Source organism: Python bivittatus, unplaced genomic scaffold (genome assembly GCF_059951505.1).
Source record: "Python bivittatus isolate LINGU-HERP-01145 unplaced genomic scaffold, Pbiv_v1 ctg000330_np1212, whole genome shotgun sequence".
NCBI classification, from domain to species: Eukaryota; Metazoa; Chordata; class Lepidosauria; order Squamata; family Pythonidae; genus Python; species Python bivittatus.
The window spans coordinates 53,906,510-53,925,130 of record NW_028277058.1 but is presented as its reverse complement, the minus strand read 5'-3'; the positions used below and the strand labels follow the sequence as shown (position 1 = coordinate 53,925,130).

At 43.7% G+C, this 18,621-nt stretch overlaps 1 protein-coding gene across 3 annotated transcripts in view; it reads right to left on the bottom strand.

Moving 5' to 3' along the window:
- PDE3A (phosphodiesterase 3A) overlaps nucleotides 1-16,845 on the bottom strand; it is a 250,210-nt gene extending 233,365 nt beyond the window's left edge. For all 3 annotated transcript variants that reach the window (XR_015796282.1, XM_088141334.1, XM_088141335.1), the window contains exon 1: nucleotides 14,951-16,845. Coding sequence is in view for 2 of the 3 variants with exons in the window: in XM_088141334.1 (XP_087997460.1) it covers nucleotides 14,951-15,958 (1,008 nt within the window). In the remaining variant the exon portion in view is untranslated. The remainder of the gene's footprint in view (nucleotides 1-14,950) is intronic.
- Between the last annotated feature and the right edge of the window lie 1,776 nt (nucleotides 16,846-18,621).

Sequence of the window (18,621 nt, the reverse complement as noted above, 5' to 3'; positions counted from 1 at the left end):
TACATTGAAGCCATTCAATTACCAGCATTTCAAACTGGCCCACCCAAACTTGCTTAAAATCAAGAGCTGAATATTAAATCATATCTCTCTCCACTTCAGTTACTTACAGCCAAGCGGCATTATTATTAGAATAAAACTGAAATATTTATGTATCTATTACTTTAGAAGCTGTCATCCAATGTAGTGCTTGCCGTTCAACTCAGAGGGACTTAATTCTAAGTAAACCTCGATGGAGTTCCACTGAAGGTTTTCAGAAGACCCATTCATAATATGCAGCTGAGACACCTCAAACAAATCTACATTTCTTCTCTGAAACACACAGGCCACCCTTTGGAAATGTGATTGAATACATGTCAATAGCTTAAAAAAGCAAACCAAGGAAATCATTCTTTCTAATTAACTAGAGTTTCCCTACATTTTAAATGGAATCTAGGATTCTTACTTAATTTAGGTGAACAGCCAAATAGTTATTTGTTTAAGGAAAAAGAAACAGCAATTTGAGTTTCAAGTTGGGAAGAAACACGCATAAATCCATCCTGTGGGGACGGCCACAGCTTGCTGCAAATTTGGAAATTATAAGTTTCAAAGAGTATATATCTCTTCTTCCTCTTTAACATAATGCACCACAACTCTGTAATTTGAAAGCATATTATGCTCTTCAAGAACTCCATTACACTACAGCAAACTTCAGCAATCCCCAACTCATACCACCTTGTAATATGCAAGAACAAGAAGGAAATGAGAAAAGTATTTAGCTATGACATGCAGATCTTTAGCAGCACACCAGTCAACCTGTTGGATTAGAGACCTAATTTTGCATGAGGACTTCCCACATTCCCATGAAAAAAAATTAGAATCCAAGATCAAATCCGGAACTAAACATGATGCTAGATGAAAAACTAAATCCCTGAAGTAGTGAAATGGATTTATGCAAAATAGTACCACTCATGAGCTCATCTGTTTTAAGAAAGGATCAGCAGAAGACACCTATTAGCCCTAGGACATTCCTCACCTCCAACCCAGCACTCAAGCCACCTAAAATTGAATTATTTTATTAAAACAACCATCTAAACCTCGCAAGATACCAACATTTCCCAAGATTCCTGCCAGAGATGTCACAAGACCTCAACCTGCTTTGATGATCTCTGTTGATATTTAGTGCTCTGACAAAGTTTTGGCTTCCTTAGATTCATCGCAAATGGAATACAGTACTGTACTCAATTTTTCTACAGCAGCCAGGCAAGCAACTTCTATTTTTTTATGTCCAATCCACAAGAAATTCCCTTAGCTTGATTTAATCTCTCTTAGCAGTGACAGAAGCTAGCATTCTCCCCAATTCTCACCTTCCCTAGCACAAACCACAGGAATTCTGTATGACATGCAGATCTTTATCTGCAATGGTAGGCCATTGTAGGTGTCATTTTCATCTCAGGTTTTTTACAGTTTTACTGGGGAAAGGTAATTTAAACTTTTTTTTTTTTTGGTGCCTTCGAATCAGGACAAGTCCCTGCAGTTTTCTTGGCAAGGTTTTTCGGAAGCGGTTTGCCACGGCCTTCTTCTTCTTAGGGCTGAGAGAGAGGAACTGGGCCAAAGTCACCTACCTGGCTTCATGCCTAAGGTGGGACTAGAACTCACAGCCTCCCTGTTTCTAGCCTAGTGGCTCAACCACTACACCACACCAGCTCTCATAATTTAAACCTTCAGTAGACAAGAATTCTCATGCAATTCATCTCAACGTTCACAAGCACCTAAAGAGCTTCATTTGCTGAGTGCTGGAATCCTCAGAGAAGCTGAAATGTGTATTCCAGTAAAACTGGGTACAGGAATTCCCACTGTCCAAACCCCCTGCCTTTTCAGGCTCTGTAGGGTATATAAATATGTCCAATTCAACACAGAGAGATCTGCAAAGGTGTCAGGCTATGAGAAAACAGTTATCACAGAAGTAGATTCTGTGAAAGAGAACTGCAGCCTAAATTCTTATTAAAATGAAGAAACCCCTTATGCTTTAATCTGATTTCATGCACGCCAAGCCCTATTTTGCATCATAAATCAAGTGGATTAATGGGAGGAGGGATCCCATAAAAATCAGAAAGTCAATCTTGCACGCATGGCTGCCCACCCATCCACGAAGTGATGAATATTTATTTTTATTTATCAAATGTATACGTCGCCCATCTCGCTACACGAGTGACTCTAGGTGGCTTACGCATAAAAAAATGACAAAAACAATAAAAAAATCTTACAAAACACACACACACACACACACACACACATATATATATATATACACACACATACACACATATACATATCCACACAGGGTTAAAAGACGAGGGAAGCGACATCAAATACGCTTATTTATTTGGAAAATATCCTATGTCAGGATTGTGAGTGTGGTCAACATGTGGCAAAATGTAAAGAATTAGAGGGAAATTACCTGTTAACCAGTGTTTTTTTTTTTTTTTTAACTTACTTAGCAGTCACAGCAAACAGCTCAGAAGTAGAGACGGAACGTTCAGACGTACTTGGAAAGAGAGCCTTTTCCACAGTAAATTTTATGAAGAAAATCAGAACAATCCCCATGAATCAATGCATTCTGCCTTTGGAAAAGCACTGGGGCAGCCACAAATTCTAACAAAAGCTTGAACAGCGCACTTCTGTGAACAGCAAGTGAAGTGTTTGCTTGAAAAATAAGACTGTAAAACTGTCTGCAGGAAATAGCTGCGTATATCAAGTAGGTAATACTGATACAAGATATACAAAGGAAGATCACAGGGCTGACATGGCTCCGGGTGATGTTTCCCAAAACGGTTACCAACTTTTTACTTTAAATGGGACACAGTTGACTACCGTTAACCATATTACCTAGTTATCATTGCTTCAAATGAAATCAGTTCTAGCTTTTGTCCTCGGGGGGTGTGAAGCCTAACACACCTTTAACAAGCCTCATGGTCCAGAAAGAGTTGCACATCCTTCACCGACAGAAATAGTTCTTTCTCAGTGTGTTGCTTTACAGCAGACAAACCACACAAGGAGCCATAGAGCTCCAGGTATAGACCAACTAGGCACAGCCGGGGTATTTCCACTTCAGCATTTTCATTTGCAATTTTTTTCCTTGAGAAGGGCAAAGGGGGTGCTTTCAGTGAACCCCCCCAACTATTTCTGACTCAGCTCCAAAAATTCATGTTTTTAGAGGCTTTGCTTTCACTACAATTTTTTTAAAAGTGCAAGTAAGTGTGATATTCTGCTTCTATCAGTCCAGCTTCAAAAACACCTAGGGAAATTCAGCCCTCTGCTCCTTGGAAAATCCCACTGCAGACCCCCTCTCTGTTGTAGCAGAGTAAACATGGATTAGGGGACGTGGTGGCGCAGCAGCTTAATGATGCTGGAAGTTGCTGGCCAGAAATGGTCAACACTTCAGCGGTTCGAGCCCAGGTCCACGCAGCAGAGTGAGCTCCTGCTTCCTCCCTAGCTCCTGTCAACCCAGCAGCTCGAAAACTTACATGAGTAGATAAATGGGGACTCTCACCCCGGTGGGAGGAAAAATGCTGGCGGCGCCTTGCAAAGCAGATGGAACCAGTTACTGGTAACGCGGAAGTCGCGCATGCCCAAAAAAGGTGCGAAGCAACGGAAACCCGCCTCCTGCGCTCGCCAGCTGGGCTCCGCTCCAGGAAGGAGGCCATGGCAAACCACTTCTGAAACACCTCGCCTTGAAAACTGCAGGGACGCGTCCAGGCAGTCACCGCAGAATTGGTAACAATTGAGTGCGGATATAAAAAAAAAAAAATGGATTGGGTGGTTGGTTGTTCTGAGAAAGCAGATGGCCTCTCATATATCTGTCCCTCTCCCCGCCATCCAGCTTCACACCGATGCTTTAGATACCAAATGTCACACTGCTGATAAAATAAATAACCTGTCCCAATGCTTTAGACCAGGAGTTCTTAAAATGGGAGAAAGGCCACAAATAAATTTGAGGGGAGTCACAAAGCCTCTGCTGGCCACACCCAGGCCTATCCTCCCCACTTGGCTCAGACAAGCTAAGGGAGAAAGAAAACCTGGTCTAGCTTGCAGTAGCTTCCTTGGGGAGGGGGGGTATATTCAACTCCCTTCTACTCTTGGAAAGATGCCTCGTTCCTCCCCTCCTGTGGTTTCTTCCAATGTTCTCAACATCCTTTGGAGTAGGAGATGCTTACAAGAGGTGGAAACCTGAGGCCAGGTTGGGCAGGGGGTGAGCAGGGCAATTAAGAAGAGTAATCAGGGTCAGACCTAGTTAGAATCTGAAAGCCAGCTTTTCCAGGCAGAATGAACAGGAGAGTCCCAAGTGAGGTGGATCACCGTCAGATGTTACTCTGTCTCTGCCTGGACAAGCCACCAGCAAAGTCAGCAGTTTTATATAGCAAAAATTGATCCAAAGTTAAAGGGGAATGAGAAATTTCAGGAAATGCACTAAACCAAGCAAGCTGATTGTTCCCATTAAAATTATGGGGTTAAAGGTGCTTGCTTTATAATTGTATGTCCACTGAAAACATTCTCTTACATTTTTATTCCATTATCCTTCTGTTTGCATTATTGTTTACTTTGCTCTACAAATTAAAATTTAATTATTAAAGGCAATATACTTATATCTTGCCCAACTCTTATCCCAGTGCAATAATTTGTTTTATTTCTTGGGGGGCATGCATACATTCACATATGATGGCCAGGGCACGGGGAGGGGGAGGTCACAGCACTGCAAAGTTTGAAAACTCCTGCTTTATTTAAACCAATCACCCTGAATTTAAGCTTGAGGTGGTTTGGATCATATCTGAAACCACCGTCATACACACCGTCGCATGATTACGCTGTTATGACTTATCTGTATTTTGCAAAGACAGAGAACTCTCCTCCTCCTATCGTTTTCCTTCTTTCCTTCAACTATGGCTTAACTTAAAGGCTACTGATCATGTAAAACAAGTCCTGCAAGACTTAACCCCAGTGATTTCAGCAGAATCAACCATCTTATTTACAAAACGGCAGCCAGCCAATGATCCAGGCTCCCGGCCAATTCATTGAGTCTATTAAACACACATATTTACATACTGTAAAACAGGGAGGTGCTCTGTTTCTGATGATGCTGAAAGAGTGAGCTCGCCTTCCAAGTGTGAAACCTTACCAATCCTTTCAAATAAACATTTACAATAAATTGGTTTGTCCTCCAATTTAGGAACATGGAATAGAAAGAAGATTTTATTACAAAATAACAGCAAAATCAATTTCAAAACCAAACAAATTCAAGACCCATCTGTGCTACAGAAATTGCCAGGAACGGCCTCACAGCAGTTTCAAGTTAGCACTATAAGCTAACTTGTTCTTGTATGTGGAACAAACACCACAGCAGTTCTGCCATGAACTGTTAAATATTGGCTCACTAAGTCCAGCAGCTGGAAGAAAAAAAGTCAAGCGCAGTCTCTTTTTCCGCCAGCACATCTGTATTTCTTCCTGCATGCCTCTTGGAGACTCTCAAGCCTTCCTCTTAGAACTGGCAAAGTCAAGAACAATCTTCGCCTCTTTGATCTGCAATCCTAAAACTCACTTATTTGGGAGCAAGAGTCCCCACTGCAAACAGCAGGACTTACTTCTGAGTAAACATGCTTTGGTCATCAGACCGCAAGCCTATTGCTTTTACTTGGGAATCAACTTCAACCAAACTTGGGAGGACTTACTTCCGTAGGAACATGCGTGACTGACAGAAGTTGTAAAACAGGGTCTACCATGATGATTTTTTTTTCCAAATTGTTCCTTGGACAGGACAACTCAGCGATTTAAAAAAAAATAAAATCAGGCTTTGTTGAAAGACAGTACAGCCCTTCACCCAACAAGCGAGACTGACCGATTTTGTGTTTGAACAGCGTCTATACCTTACAAAGACGCACCAACATGGCTGAAGGCCCAACTGCCAATACGTAACAGCAGTGAATTTGCTTGAAAAGGTGGTAAGATTTTCCCCTCAAATAATTTAACTTTAACATTGGAAGTTCATTTTAGAGTCACTATGAATATGCCAAGGGAGAAAATGCTATTTTGCTGCTTAGTCGTGCACTGGGGTCATCTTAAGTGTATGGTTCTTCTTTTTTCATTAAATATTATTTTTTTCCAGTAATGGAGAGATGGGCATGGGCCATTTTACCTGACACCTGGATTAGCAAGAAGTAGTTTGCTAATAAAAGATGAGGGCTCCTAAATACTTAACCAATAGCTCTTCCCAGAAATAAGATTTAAGAACCCAATTTTTTATTTTTTTTTAAGTAACATTTTCTATGAAATTCACCCAATGCAAATTGTTCAGAATCCAACGGCAAAGAGTTATTTATAAAGTCTAAGACTGTGCTGAAATCTTTCATAGCTTCCTGAAAGTTTTTCTCCCCCTGCAATAGCAACTTCTGTTTTTCTACCTCATTCTCTGGATGATTATGATCTTTTTAAAAGTTTGATTTTGAAAGCGTTTTTGAGCTTGCTTTGTCATTTGTAAAGTGAGGGAGGATCCAGCTATTGCTGGTTTCTGTTACACATTTTCCCATCTCTATAAAGCTACTCCAGAGTTTCCTGATTTAAGACCATGGAAGAAATTCCCACGTAATGTCTTCCTATATACTGAAGTACAGTATGGGAAGTCAGGCTGAGATTTTGGAGAAAAGACTGGGTGAAAAAAGACACTCATATAAACCCTGGCCATAGAAGGATCACTGAGAAGATTTTCTTCTCTTTGGGGAAGATAAAGGTTCTTCTATCAAACTTGAATGAGAATGGTTTAAAATGCAGAAGAAACAATGGAAATACATTTTACTAAGAAATTCAAATGATTTAGATGATTCACAGTGCTATCAATTTTTCTACAAAAGGACCTTTCCCAACTGCATCAACTGATCTTTTATTCAAGGTATTCACATTTCCAGTAACAAACATAAATGTGTCAGCCAAACACTAATAATATATATTATTTTCTTTTAAGGGACACTACTTGGCATAAACTTAGGAGTCGTGCAAGAAAATCTAGAGGTTAATTATTGTTAATAAACGCATAGCAAGTTGCTATGAAAAGATTTTCAATACACAGAAGTTTGAAAGGTTCCTACTTACTAGATTTACAAGTACAATTCACAACCAACTTTAGAGGCACAGGCAACCATGTCCACTGGAAAGATTAAACATCAAACATCACTTCTCAGTTTAACCTTCATGACATGCTGAGATGCTCAACATTTATTTATTCAGGTGACTTTAGACTGCCTCAGTTGCAGATGACTTCAAGCTGTTTACAATTCAGAATATTCATCATAAAAACAGTTTCAAATAATTTAACAGCACCACAATATAATCATTGCAATGCAGTATAATAATCTGTCAATATTTCTTGACAGCACCACACTCTGAACCAATGGAGGCTCCAAAGGTCTTCTGGAATAACCAGGTTTTCATATGTTTCCCAAATGCCACAAAGGAAGGAGCTGTTTTTAGCTCAGGAGGGGCCAGCACCTGCTCACAAGAAATGTCCACCTCTGAACACCTTCCTGTTGGATCTCCTAGTATGAGATCCTCAGTAGATGCTGTTTATACATATAAGCAGATTCTACCTGGAACAGGTAGATCCCTGTTATCCCTTTGAGGGATCCCTGGGTATCCCTCAAAGATACCCAGATCCCAAGCCGTACAGGATTTTGTAGTTAACAACGAGCACATTAAATTGCACATGGAAGCAAGCCACCAACTCTGTAGCAGTGGTGCAAGATGGCAATCACCTGTCCAAACCATTGGCATATATGCACATTGGGTAGCAGCTGAAGTTTCCAGATGTTCTTTATGGGCAGTCCCATGTAAGATGAATTACAGTAATCCAATATTTGCAGATCATCTTCTCCAGTGTTGATATTAAATCATGTCTAACTTAAGGGGGACCAGTGTCCTTGGACGGAGGGCCGCACTTGGCTTTTCAGGGGCACAACAGAGGTGGCACTCCAAAAACAAGGACAGACAAGAATAGAGACGTGGTAGGGCAAGATCAAAAGTAATGTGATTGACATTTAATTAAAATGCAATTAACATAATATAGTTAACTAAGCTTCACCAGGGGGCAGCGCATAGCAGATCTCAGAAGCTAAGCAAGGTGAGACTTGCTCAGCATTTGGTTGGGGGATGTCCTGCAACTCCAGGGTTGTGATCCACAACTATTTCCACTGGCAAATGGAATGGCAAACCACTTCTAAAAAACCTTGCCCAGAAAACCTGCCAAGAATTGGACACAACTGAACGGATTTAAAAAAAAAAAAAAGGCCTGGAATCAAGCTTGACTTGAGGACATCTTCACCTCTTACCAATTGCATAAAAAGTAATAATGGCTGGTAGCTGTTTCCAAATTTTAAATTAAATTACCAGCAAAGAAGGATGTGAGGAGGTGGGGACAATTTCTCCCTGAATACTCACACACCAAGGTTTCCAAGAGATTATACAGAAAAGGAAAAGTTAAGAATAAGCTTGTTTTTGTAAGTGGTCATATTAATACCCTGTAGATTGAGGGACACCAATCCCCACCACGTACTCACACAGAAAACTGCAACACATTTCATCAGCATCCCCATCCTAGGTGTTTACACAACTGACATAAGCCCCAGCACACACTGAGTTCCTTTCAGTTCAGCACTTTTAGAAGTGCCCGTATTTCACTTTACACATCATTTAACAACAGCTGAAAGACTGTACTGTATTTCAACTTTTTTCACTCCAGGACATTTTTTTAACTGTCTTACGTTTCTTATAAACAATTTTGTCATCTTACATTTTTATGAACTATTTTGTCAGTTTATAAACTGCGCCACCACCTTTCACATTTGAAGGTGTATCCATTTACACACACACACACACACACACACACACTTTAACTTAGGTAGTGAGCAAAAGTATTTGAAGCTTATGTGTTGTTTTTTAAAAAAATTAACAACTGTTATTTTAAATCATCCCATTATATCAAATTGCAAAAGAATGGTGCAACTATATATTATATAAACTACCTCATCATAGTAATAATACCCATCAATTTTTAGTCCTTAATTCAGCAAACAAGTAGATTGCGGAAGCCAGATCTATGTATGAGAGGGAAGGAAGATCAGAAAAAAATGGACCAATTTCAAAATACATGGCAAACTTTCAGACAAATCTTTTGAATTTTCTTTTAGTCTCCAACATGATGGGTAACTACCAGAAGAGGCTAAATCTTATTTTCCTTCTTTTTTAGATGCCTCCTCCATGAAATATTCAGAATGTAAGCTCATTCGAACAGGGATCATGCACTTGGGTAAAGAACCAAGGACATGCAAGGGAGGCAAGAATATCAAGATCTGCCTACAGATATTCTTACAAGGGAAAATAATTGGCAGGGGGTGGTAAGGTGATAGAAATGGATAATCTTGGGGTGGCAAAAATTCCACTGAACTCAGGTATTGAGTAGCAGTATGACTATGAACAGGATGTGACTGAAAGTGGTAGAAACAACTCTTAACATAATGCATACAGTAATTAACTTAAGAGGTATATGGCAAACATCTATCTTCCTGACCCATGGGATAGGTCCAAAACTGGCTGCTATATCACAGTAGTCAATCAGCAGTATTCAGAATAATCATGGGGAACCAAGAACAGCAAACAAAGACCAACATTTGCTGAAAATGTTAACCAACTTCTTTTTATTTATCTATTTATTAGCCCGTGGCATAATGACTGCACGGAAATTCAAAGCAACCAATTCCTTCCCGTCTAAGGAATCACTTTTTAGTCAACTGGTGGGATATTTTTATTTGTCTCAGATGAGCAGCAATGGATTTACAAGCTTGACAATCCATTAGTGTTGGTGCATTTATCTGGTGGACCACCATCTGAAGGCCGTATTACCATCTAGAAAAGCAATACTTGTAGCTGAACAGAGAAGTTATCTCCCACCATTAACAGACCTCTGGGAATGTCAATGATGCTCAGTTTATTGAAGGAGTGCTGGTTCAATTTCCAATTAAAGGAGTAATTGCCTGGCACTGCATATAAGACATCTATGGAATATAGTTTTGATATCCTTTTTAACACCTAGGGCAATGGGGTCATAATGGGCAAAAATGAATGAAACTCATTAATGTTATAAAGTCAACATTGCCATTTGCAAATACAGCCAAAGTCCACATTTTTATTTGTTGTTATGCACAACGAGTATTTGTGTGAACCTTATAAAGAAGTAGGACAGCTGGTTCTGGAGCAAGAATGCGGGATAGGACAACTAGAAACATTTCAAATCTCTGCTTAGTGAAAAGTCTTGAGTGCCAACTGCGGCTTTTTTAGACATATCTAGGATTAGACATCAAGGCCCCAGATAGGTAGCCCAATCACAAAAACAGGTGGCCTGTGTTTTTCTTTCAAGGAGTTAATTCCAGACATTTCCAGAAGAAAAGATCAAGTTGCATGTGATGGAAAAGGACATTTCAGCAGCCTCTTAGCTCACAGCAGACAGTATCAGGCTAAATGCATAAACAGCATAAAATGGTAAAAAACAACTTCCTGTGGTCTCTGAATATCAAAGCCAAACTTTAAGGACATGCAACAGTGACAGGCATTTTTTGTTTGTTTGTCTGCTACTTCCTGACCACTACTTTTAGATAGTAAGAACTTATGGAACGATGACCACATTTATTAATGACACTGCATAAATAGCAACTCCTAGGGTCACAACCCAGCTCCCAGGCCGTCCCTTTGTGGTTGACGAACTGTCAGACGAGATCAAGGAATTGGTGCGCTCCTTGTATTCTGAACCATTCAGAGTCTAAACATCTTTTGATGCATTTGCTTCCATCTGGCTGTTCTTGGTTTAGCTGCTACCCTCTATGCTCCCCCCCCATCCCTTGAGATCTGGGCAGCTTCTGATTCCCCAAGATTAACGCCATTTAATTATTTATTTCTATGTCACATTTATATAGCCGCCCATCTCACACAGAGCGACTCTGGGCAGCGTACAACAATCCAATTTAGGCAATCAACAATCACCCGGTTGCAATCCAAAACTCTCAACCCCCTAAAATGGGAAATGTTTGAATCCCCCAACACTGCTGGCAGGTTACATCTGCACTGGCCCGTGCCAATTTGTGCAGACCTAAATATACTGGTGAACACCTTTGGGTAGGTGCCTGTTCTAGATAACCAGGTTCCTCAATGTAACTCATCAACAATAATATCAATCACAAAAACATGCATTCCACTCCAGCATCGAAACAGGTGAATCCACCTGGGTTCATTCCAAATCCCAAAGACGCTTCTGCTCGGTGACAGAAACGCATTACATCCTTGCTCTATCTACTTTATAAAAATCTTTTCCAAAACCTTTTTACTGATGAGCAAGCTGAGTTTCCAAAACTTCAAGTAGCCATAGCCATTTTGGCCTCTCATGCTTTCCTTATCCTTGAAAACCCTTGCACTCTTGCACACATCTGAGCATTACTAAATACTGTGAAGGAACCACTAACGCTCTGGGAATTTGTGGTTTTTTCCCCACCCTGAATCAGACACTGAAAGTTAAAATTCAACAATCTTAAGTTATTCAAAAATAATAACCACCGTTTCTCAAAACACCTTTCTTTTGCATGCTAAATGAGCATAACAAATCTGTTTTTTTTTTAATTCCTAAACTTTTAATTTCAGAAAGATATTCAAATTTAAATCTGGACAAAGCATTATCCTTACACAAGAGCTTCAAAAAGTTTTTTTTTTAACTTCAAGTAGTTTTTTACACTTTTTATGTAAAACAAAATGTTTTTAACTCCTGTGCATTGATTACATAAGATCAATCACAATAGGAGTGAATCTTTAAAATATATAGTGGCACTAACTCTAACTTTCATATACCTAAAATGCTTCATTATTTTCCTGGCTCTGTACATTCATTGTTCAGGTCAGAGGTGTTCACATCATTTGGCAAGTTTTAAGAGGAAACCCCGTTTTTTAAAAATCTGCATCTTTCACTTCCCGCTGTGAGGATTAATTTCAAATCATGCAGGTTCTTTTACAAGAACACAGAAAAACACCTACTGTATTTTCATAACACTTTTCTCTATACAGGACAAAGAAGAACTACTGTAATGTTGCAGTTTTATAGTCCAGGGCAATCATAACTTTAACATAATTCACAAAGTACAGCAGTTCTTTTAAAATACCAAAAAAAGAAGAAGGGGAGAGTTTAAAACTTTGAAACAAAACTTTGGAAGTTTACACATTCCCAAATTAAATGCAAACTACTATTTTCTTTTTCCTTTTTTCCTTTTGATAACATACATTGAGTTTATTTTGCAACTAACCAGCTAAAAAGGATAAGTCCTTCACTTTCCAAAGAGGGAAACAACACTGTTCAAGTTGGCTGACCCAACTACTGAGATTTAAGATACCCTAGAAGCTGAGAAGCTGAACTGCTCAATAGCACTGCTGTTTTAATTTAATTTAATTTAATTCCTGTTGCATAATTAGCTCCATACAGATGAATGGAAACCCAATTAAGGATACTGATTTCTCATACCACATAAATTAAGGTGTACTGAGGAGATCATGTAAGCAAACAATAGCAGTCAGACCCCATCCTGGCTAATACAAATGACATGTTCTTTTTTTAAAAAAATACATATGGTTACCATCATATGCATAATAGCCATACTTTCACCCCCCCCTTGGTTTTAATTAAGAATGTGTGGTTTCATTTTTTATTTTCCCTCCCCTTGGGGGACAAAGGAATATGACGAAGCATTGGGAACTGAATCCAATTTTCAGGATCCATTTTTATTTGTGGTCTTTGCTCTTGAGAAATACGGTCAGTATTCCTTTTTTCCCTTAAATTGATTAAGTGCATTTGTGGCCAATTAAACCTCAAACAACCTGCAATGGACAGGAGCTTTTTGAGACAAGTAATCTTAAAATAATGTAAATTTAAACAATCCCAGTGTTGGTCAGAAAGAAAGAGGGGAAAATCTGCCAACTAAACTAGAGTTTTATGTCACTGCCTTGGGGGGAAAAAATAGCTGCTTCTGAGCAGAAAGGAATTTAAAATGCCATTTTTGTACACAATACCTATTCAGATGGCATCTGCCTTTATACCTATGGAAATGTCCCATCAGATTAGCTGATTTTACCTCCAAGAAACCCTGTTTAGAGCTATTGTTTTCCCTCCCAACCCTTTACTGTGAAATAATTTCCAATAAAGCTTAGTGTCACTTTTTTAGAATGTCGAACAAAAAACTTCCATAGTGTGTGATTAAAGTTCTTCTATTCTTCAAATTTAGTGAAAATTTCACACCTCCAAAATATCCAGTGAAAAGCTCATGCCGCTGTTAAAAGCACACAGTGGATCATAATATTCTCTGATACTATCATCACAGCAAATATTCTACCACCTAGCGAAACTAAAATATTCACATTTAAGAGGTCTGTCAAATTAGTATTTATCGCCTTAAATGAAAGGCCCAGTATCTAGTATGTAAATAAGGCTATTACCCTGACCATACTTATTTAGGAGGAAGTCTACTGAACCCATAAAAATACAAAGGATTAAACTATAAGTTTAAATTCTACATTTTCCTAGGACTAAGATCCTGGTCTCCTTAAAATCTATGAGCAAAACTCAATAAGCATCTTTTAAAAGCTGAAAAGTAGCATTACGTGCTAATGTTTACAGCTTTTAAAAAGGAATTGAGAAAACTAACATGAAATGCTGCATTTCTCTCTTGGCTGTTTGGGGCTTTTCACCACAAAGAAACCCAATTTCTGAATCTATTTCTTCAAGTTATGAAAAAGTTTCTCAAACATCTCAATCTTCTTCTTCCATTGCCAAATGGAAATGAAGAGACACCACAGATCCAGTCTGAAAATCCAGCTGCATAAGATGTTGCACCAACAGAAATCTAACTATAACATGGTTAGGTGTGCAAAAAAGAAAGAAAGAAAGAAACAAGCAAGTAACTGAGTTGTTGAAGGCCTTGTCATGGAAAAGATACTTGAAATGTACCGCTAAATGACACGGAACTTAACATCTGCTTGTTTTGGATCTGCAATATATCAGTTTGGGTAGAATCAGTGCCAGCAGTTCAAAAACAAGTCCTTTTCCTTTAAAACATACAGATACTTTTTTTTTTGCTGATAAGTTCTCCTCCAAAAAATTCTCAGAGAGGGATGATCGTTAAAGTTACGCAATAGAGCCATCACAAGCAACTTACACAGAAGGATGAAAAACAGAACTGCTCCAACACTGATTCGGACCGGGGTCTTCAAATGTGGGTCAGCACCCCCTGGGAGAGGGGTGCTAATCCACTTTGAAAGGGGTCCTAACGTTTTCTTTAAATGCTGCCCCAGGCATGGCAGACAAGCTTGGCTTTTTGCAGTTCAATAAACTCAATACATCATGGGTTTTCTTCATGGGGGGCTGCACACGTTTTGGGGGGGCGGTAAGACCAAGCCTGAGAACTCCTACCCCTACGGGACCCAACTTCTCAAAAAACAGGTTATCCGCTCTACTTCGAGGTATTAAGAAAATACTTTGCTCGCATGGCATGGGGGGGATGAATTACCCTTCCTCAGGCTCACTTAATTCCATCTTTAGTCCTGCGAACAGGGTCTCCCTCCAGCCTACTTCCAAGCGCATTATCGAGGAAAGAGCAACGGCGGAAGGCAGAGCCGGGGCTTCGGGGGGACAGGGGAGGAAGGAGCAGGGTCGTCTTCGCTCTTCGGGGGGTTTCACTCGCGGATCCTCCCGGCTGCCTCCCCTTTCCAAGGGAGAAGAACCGGCGGCGAACTTCCCTGCCGGCTCGCTCGCTCGCGCGCCCCTCTCCCCGAGCGGCGCGCGTTTGCAAACTCTGCAGCCGGGTGCCGTCGGCGCCCCGCCGCGCCTGCCCCAGCGCTTGCCCCTTACCTGCTCGCGAGGGATGCACGGCAGAGAGGTCCTGCGGTGGCTCTTGCTGCCACAACCTGCCATCTCGGCGGAGATCGCAGAGCTGGACCGCCGCCTCCTCTTCAGCCCCGGCGCGTCTTCCTTGGCCGGCCGGGCGGCAGCGGCGGCGGCGGACTCCGCTCCTTCCGCCCCTGCTCCGCTTTCCTCCTCCCGCTTTCCGGAGGGGCGGCCCGACGAGGCGTGCCGCGCGCAGCTGGCCAGAAGGATGCCCAGCAGGCCGAGGAGATAAGCCAGGTACGGTCTCCACGGCGCCCGGACGCCCTCCAAGGAGACGAGCGAGGTGAGCCGCAGGGCGCTAGTCAAGGCGAGCATGAGGACGCCGTGGCGGAGCCGGGGCAGCAGCAGCCATGCCCAGCCGGCCAGGCTGCCCAGCACCACCCCGGTGGCGGAGAAGGAGAGCAGGCGGTCCTCCGCCGGCGCCAAGCCCACGTGCGCGAGCGCTTCCCCGCCGCAGCAGACGGCCAGCAGCAGGGCCGCCGTGCGCAGGCGGACCCCGGCGCGCAACAGCTCCAGCCCCAGCCAGAAGGAGGCGGCCAGGAGGAGGCAGCAGCAGCAGCAGCAGCAGAGCGCGGGGCCGGGCGGCGGGGCCCACCCGTGCCCACCCGGGGGGCCGCCTTCGCCGCGCTCGGCCGCCTCTTCTCGCCCTCGTCCTCGGGCGCCCGGGCCCAGGCGGGTCCCCAGCGCCAGCAGCAGCGCCACCGACCCGGCGCCCAACACCCAGGGAAGTTTGCTCGCCCGGCCAGTCCGGGGCGCCGCGCCCACGCCGCTGAAGCCGCCGCCGCCTCCCCGCGGGCGGCCGCTGCTTTGCTTCACTTCCTTCGCCCCGGCTACGGAGCAGCAGCCGTTGCAACCGGCCCCGAAGGCTCCCTCTACCGCCGCTGCGGCCGCTGCCGAGGCAGGCTTGTCCTCCTGCAAACTCCAGCCGCCCTGACGGGGGATCCCGCTCGCCGAATCTCCGCTCGCGGCCATCGCGAGGGAGCCTTTTTCCCCTCCCTCCCCCTCTCTCTCTCTCGGGGGGGGTGAGGGGGGCAAGAATTAAGCCAAGAGCGACCCCCTTCCTTCCTCTCCTTCCAATAATAAAGCCGCGCGGCTTTGCGCGGGGGGAATTGCAACGGGGGGGGGGGGAGAAAAGAGTTTGCAACGCTGCTCGCAAGAGTTGGTGTTTGCAAAGTGAAGCGAGGGATGTTTTAGCCGGCTCAGGAATCAGAGTTCACGCAGCTCTTTTTCAGTCAGTTTGGAAATCCGTATTTCCAGGTTCCCCCCAAAAAGGAGGGGTAGAGAAGAAATCCAACGCCTTAAGTATTGGAAAAGCGGGACCCGCGAATCGCCGCCTGCTTAGACAACGGGCTGGTGCAACCGAGGCCGAAGGGAGGCGTCCGGCCTGCCGGCCGCCCCGCGGACCGGCTCGGCTGCGCGCTCTGGCCTCTGCCCGCGATCCGCTGCCCCGGCTCCGCGCGCTTCTCTCATGCCGCCTCTCTGCTCGGCGATCCTTCCCGGCGAGGCCTCAGCGCCAAGCCGCCGGGCGCCGCCGGGCCCCCTGGCTGGGGAGCGCGGGACGGCAGCTCATGGCCGAGCCGCCACGGGGAAAAGGGGGAAGCGGGCGCTCCGAAGGCGCCCGGCGCGCGAGTTGCCAAGTTTTCGATCCCGCAGGAGCGCGGCCGCGAAGGGCTGGAGAAAGCGGTCCGGGCGGGAGGGGCAGGTGGGGTCCCTGGGCGCGCCTCCTGCCTGCCCGGCCGCCCGCCCCCCGGCCTCGTGCGCGCCAGCCCGGGCTCGACTTCGGGGGCGGCCGGCGGCGCGAGCTCCCAGCCTCCGCTCTTCCCGGCGCGCCGGCGATGAGGAACTGGGCTGGACGGCCGCGCGAGAGAAGCCGGAGCGCCAATGACTTTCCCGCTGGCCGACACCTCCGCCGCAGGCGCCGGGCCAGCCGGGGGCCCCTTGCACACGCGCGCGTGCACGCACCCACCCGCCCAGGTGTGCTGAAGCTCCCTTAAAGAGACGGGACTCTTGATTGGCGACCTCCTGGAGAGACTCCAGGCTGTTCGCGGGAGGCAGTCCGCGACCCAGCGTAAAACAATACATGAATAATGGAGAATTGTGAGCGAAGGCAAGCGTGGCTCTCCAATTTACTGAGCGGGACACTTGCTTCCAGCGCCCGCTGAGTAGTTGGGGCACAGTGAACCCTCCCAATGCTGCAGTGCGCTGCCTGCGCGTCAAGTCCACAGAACTCGAGGGGGCTTTCTTCTGAGTAGCACGTAGGATGGGACCCTGTTGCCAGCCCATTAACTGCAGCGGGATTTCGCCCATCCAGCTTCCAGTTGGTCACCCATGTTACCAAAAGGCACCCTGTCTCAGTTAAGCCTAATGCTGGATGAGCCTAGCCAGGGAATCATTTTGACCCTTCTGAGAGCCTGTAAGAAAAGGTCCCAGGCCAACTTTCAGGGAATCTCTGCTTGCATCCATTCAGCAGATTGAATCATGGTGCATTAAATTGCCTGAGTTCACAAAATGCACTCAGCTGTGGATCCTGGTTTACAAACCATAGTGGCTGTGTTCACACAACACACTTAAGCCAGAATCAAGCCGCATAGTACCGTCCAGTGGATTTCATATAACATGGGATGCAGTTGATACCTCAGTTTTAAATCTCCCAGAACAAGAGTTCTGTCACTGATTCTGTGTGACTTAATCCTAGCTGCCCCAAAATGCAGTCCAGATTGCTACCTATACCTAGGGAGTCCTAATACACATTTTGGGATTCTTCTGTTCTACTTTGGAGGACCCTGATCTCAGTTTTGCAGCGCACTAAACCATAAACTATAGATTACTAGCTAGTTTTGTAAAACACCCAGAACTACCAAATTATCGACAACTGTAACTGAACCTAAGAAGTTGTAGGAACCCAACTACGGTGCACACTAAGCGATGATTTGTGCTTCACAGGCAACATGCGAAGCCAAGCAAATTGACAGTGACTTAACACTCTGCTATTTGGAAGCTAAGAAGCTGGGATTAATCCAGAGACAGTAGAAACTCCAACCCTATATTAAATGTGCAACCTGTTCAATGGAGGATTGCCTATCCTTGGAAGGAGCAGATTTGCATCTTGAGGGTGCTTTTGCACCAGCTTTGTTCCTGATGGCCAGTTGATAGCTATGCTTGGAATTTCTTCAAACTTATGCCTATCAACTCAGAAATAAGCCCCATTAACTTCCATGGAACTAAAACCCCACAACGTGTACTGTATCCAGGTGGCCCTTGTCTCCCATACCTACAGATGGAAAATACAGACTAGACATCATTACTGATACTAAATTTTTTCAGATATCCACAATTCTGGACTGCATTTCAGGTATTTTACATATTCTAATTTTGTTAAACTTTGTTAAATGTTGTAAAACATGCATAAAGTACATTTTAAACAGTCTTCCTATCTGTGAGTTTGGGGCTGGAATAGAACCCCTGTGAATAATGAGGGCCTTGTGTACATAAATTTGATTTTTAGCATATTTAATTGAATCTGTTTCTGATCAAATATTTCAGTGCAGATATTTGATTAGAAAAAACCTAAGATTTATATACAGTATAAAAACAACAGAGCATACTATTTTTTTTACCATCTGTTTGTTTAATGC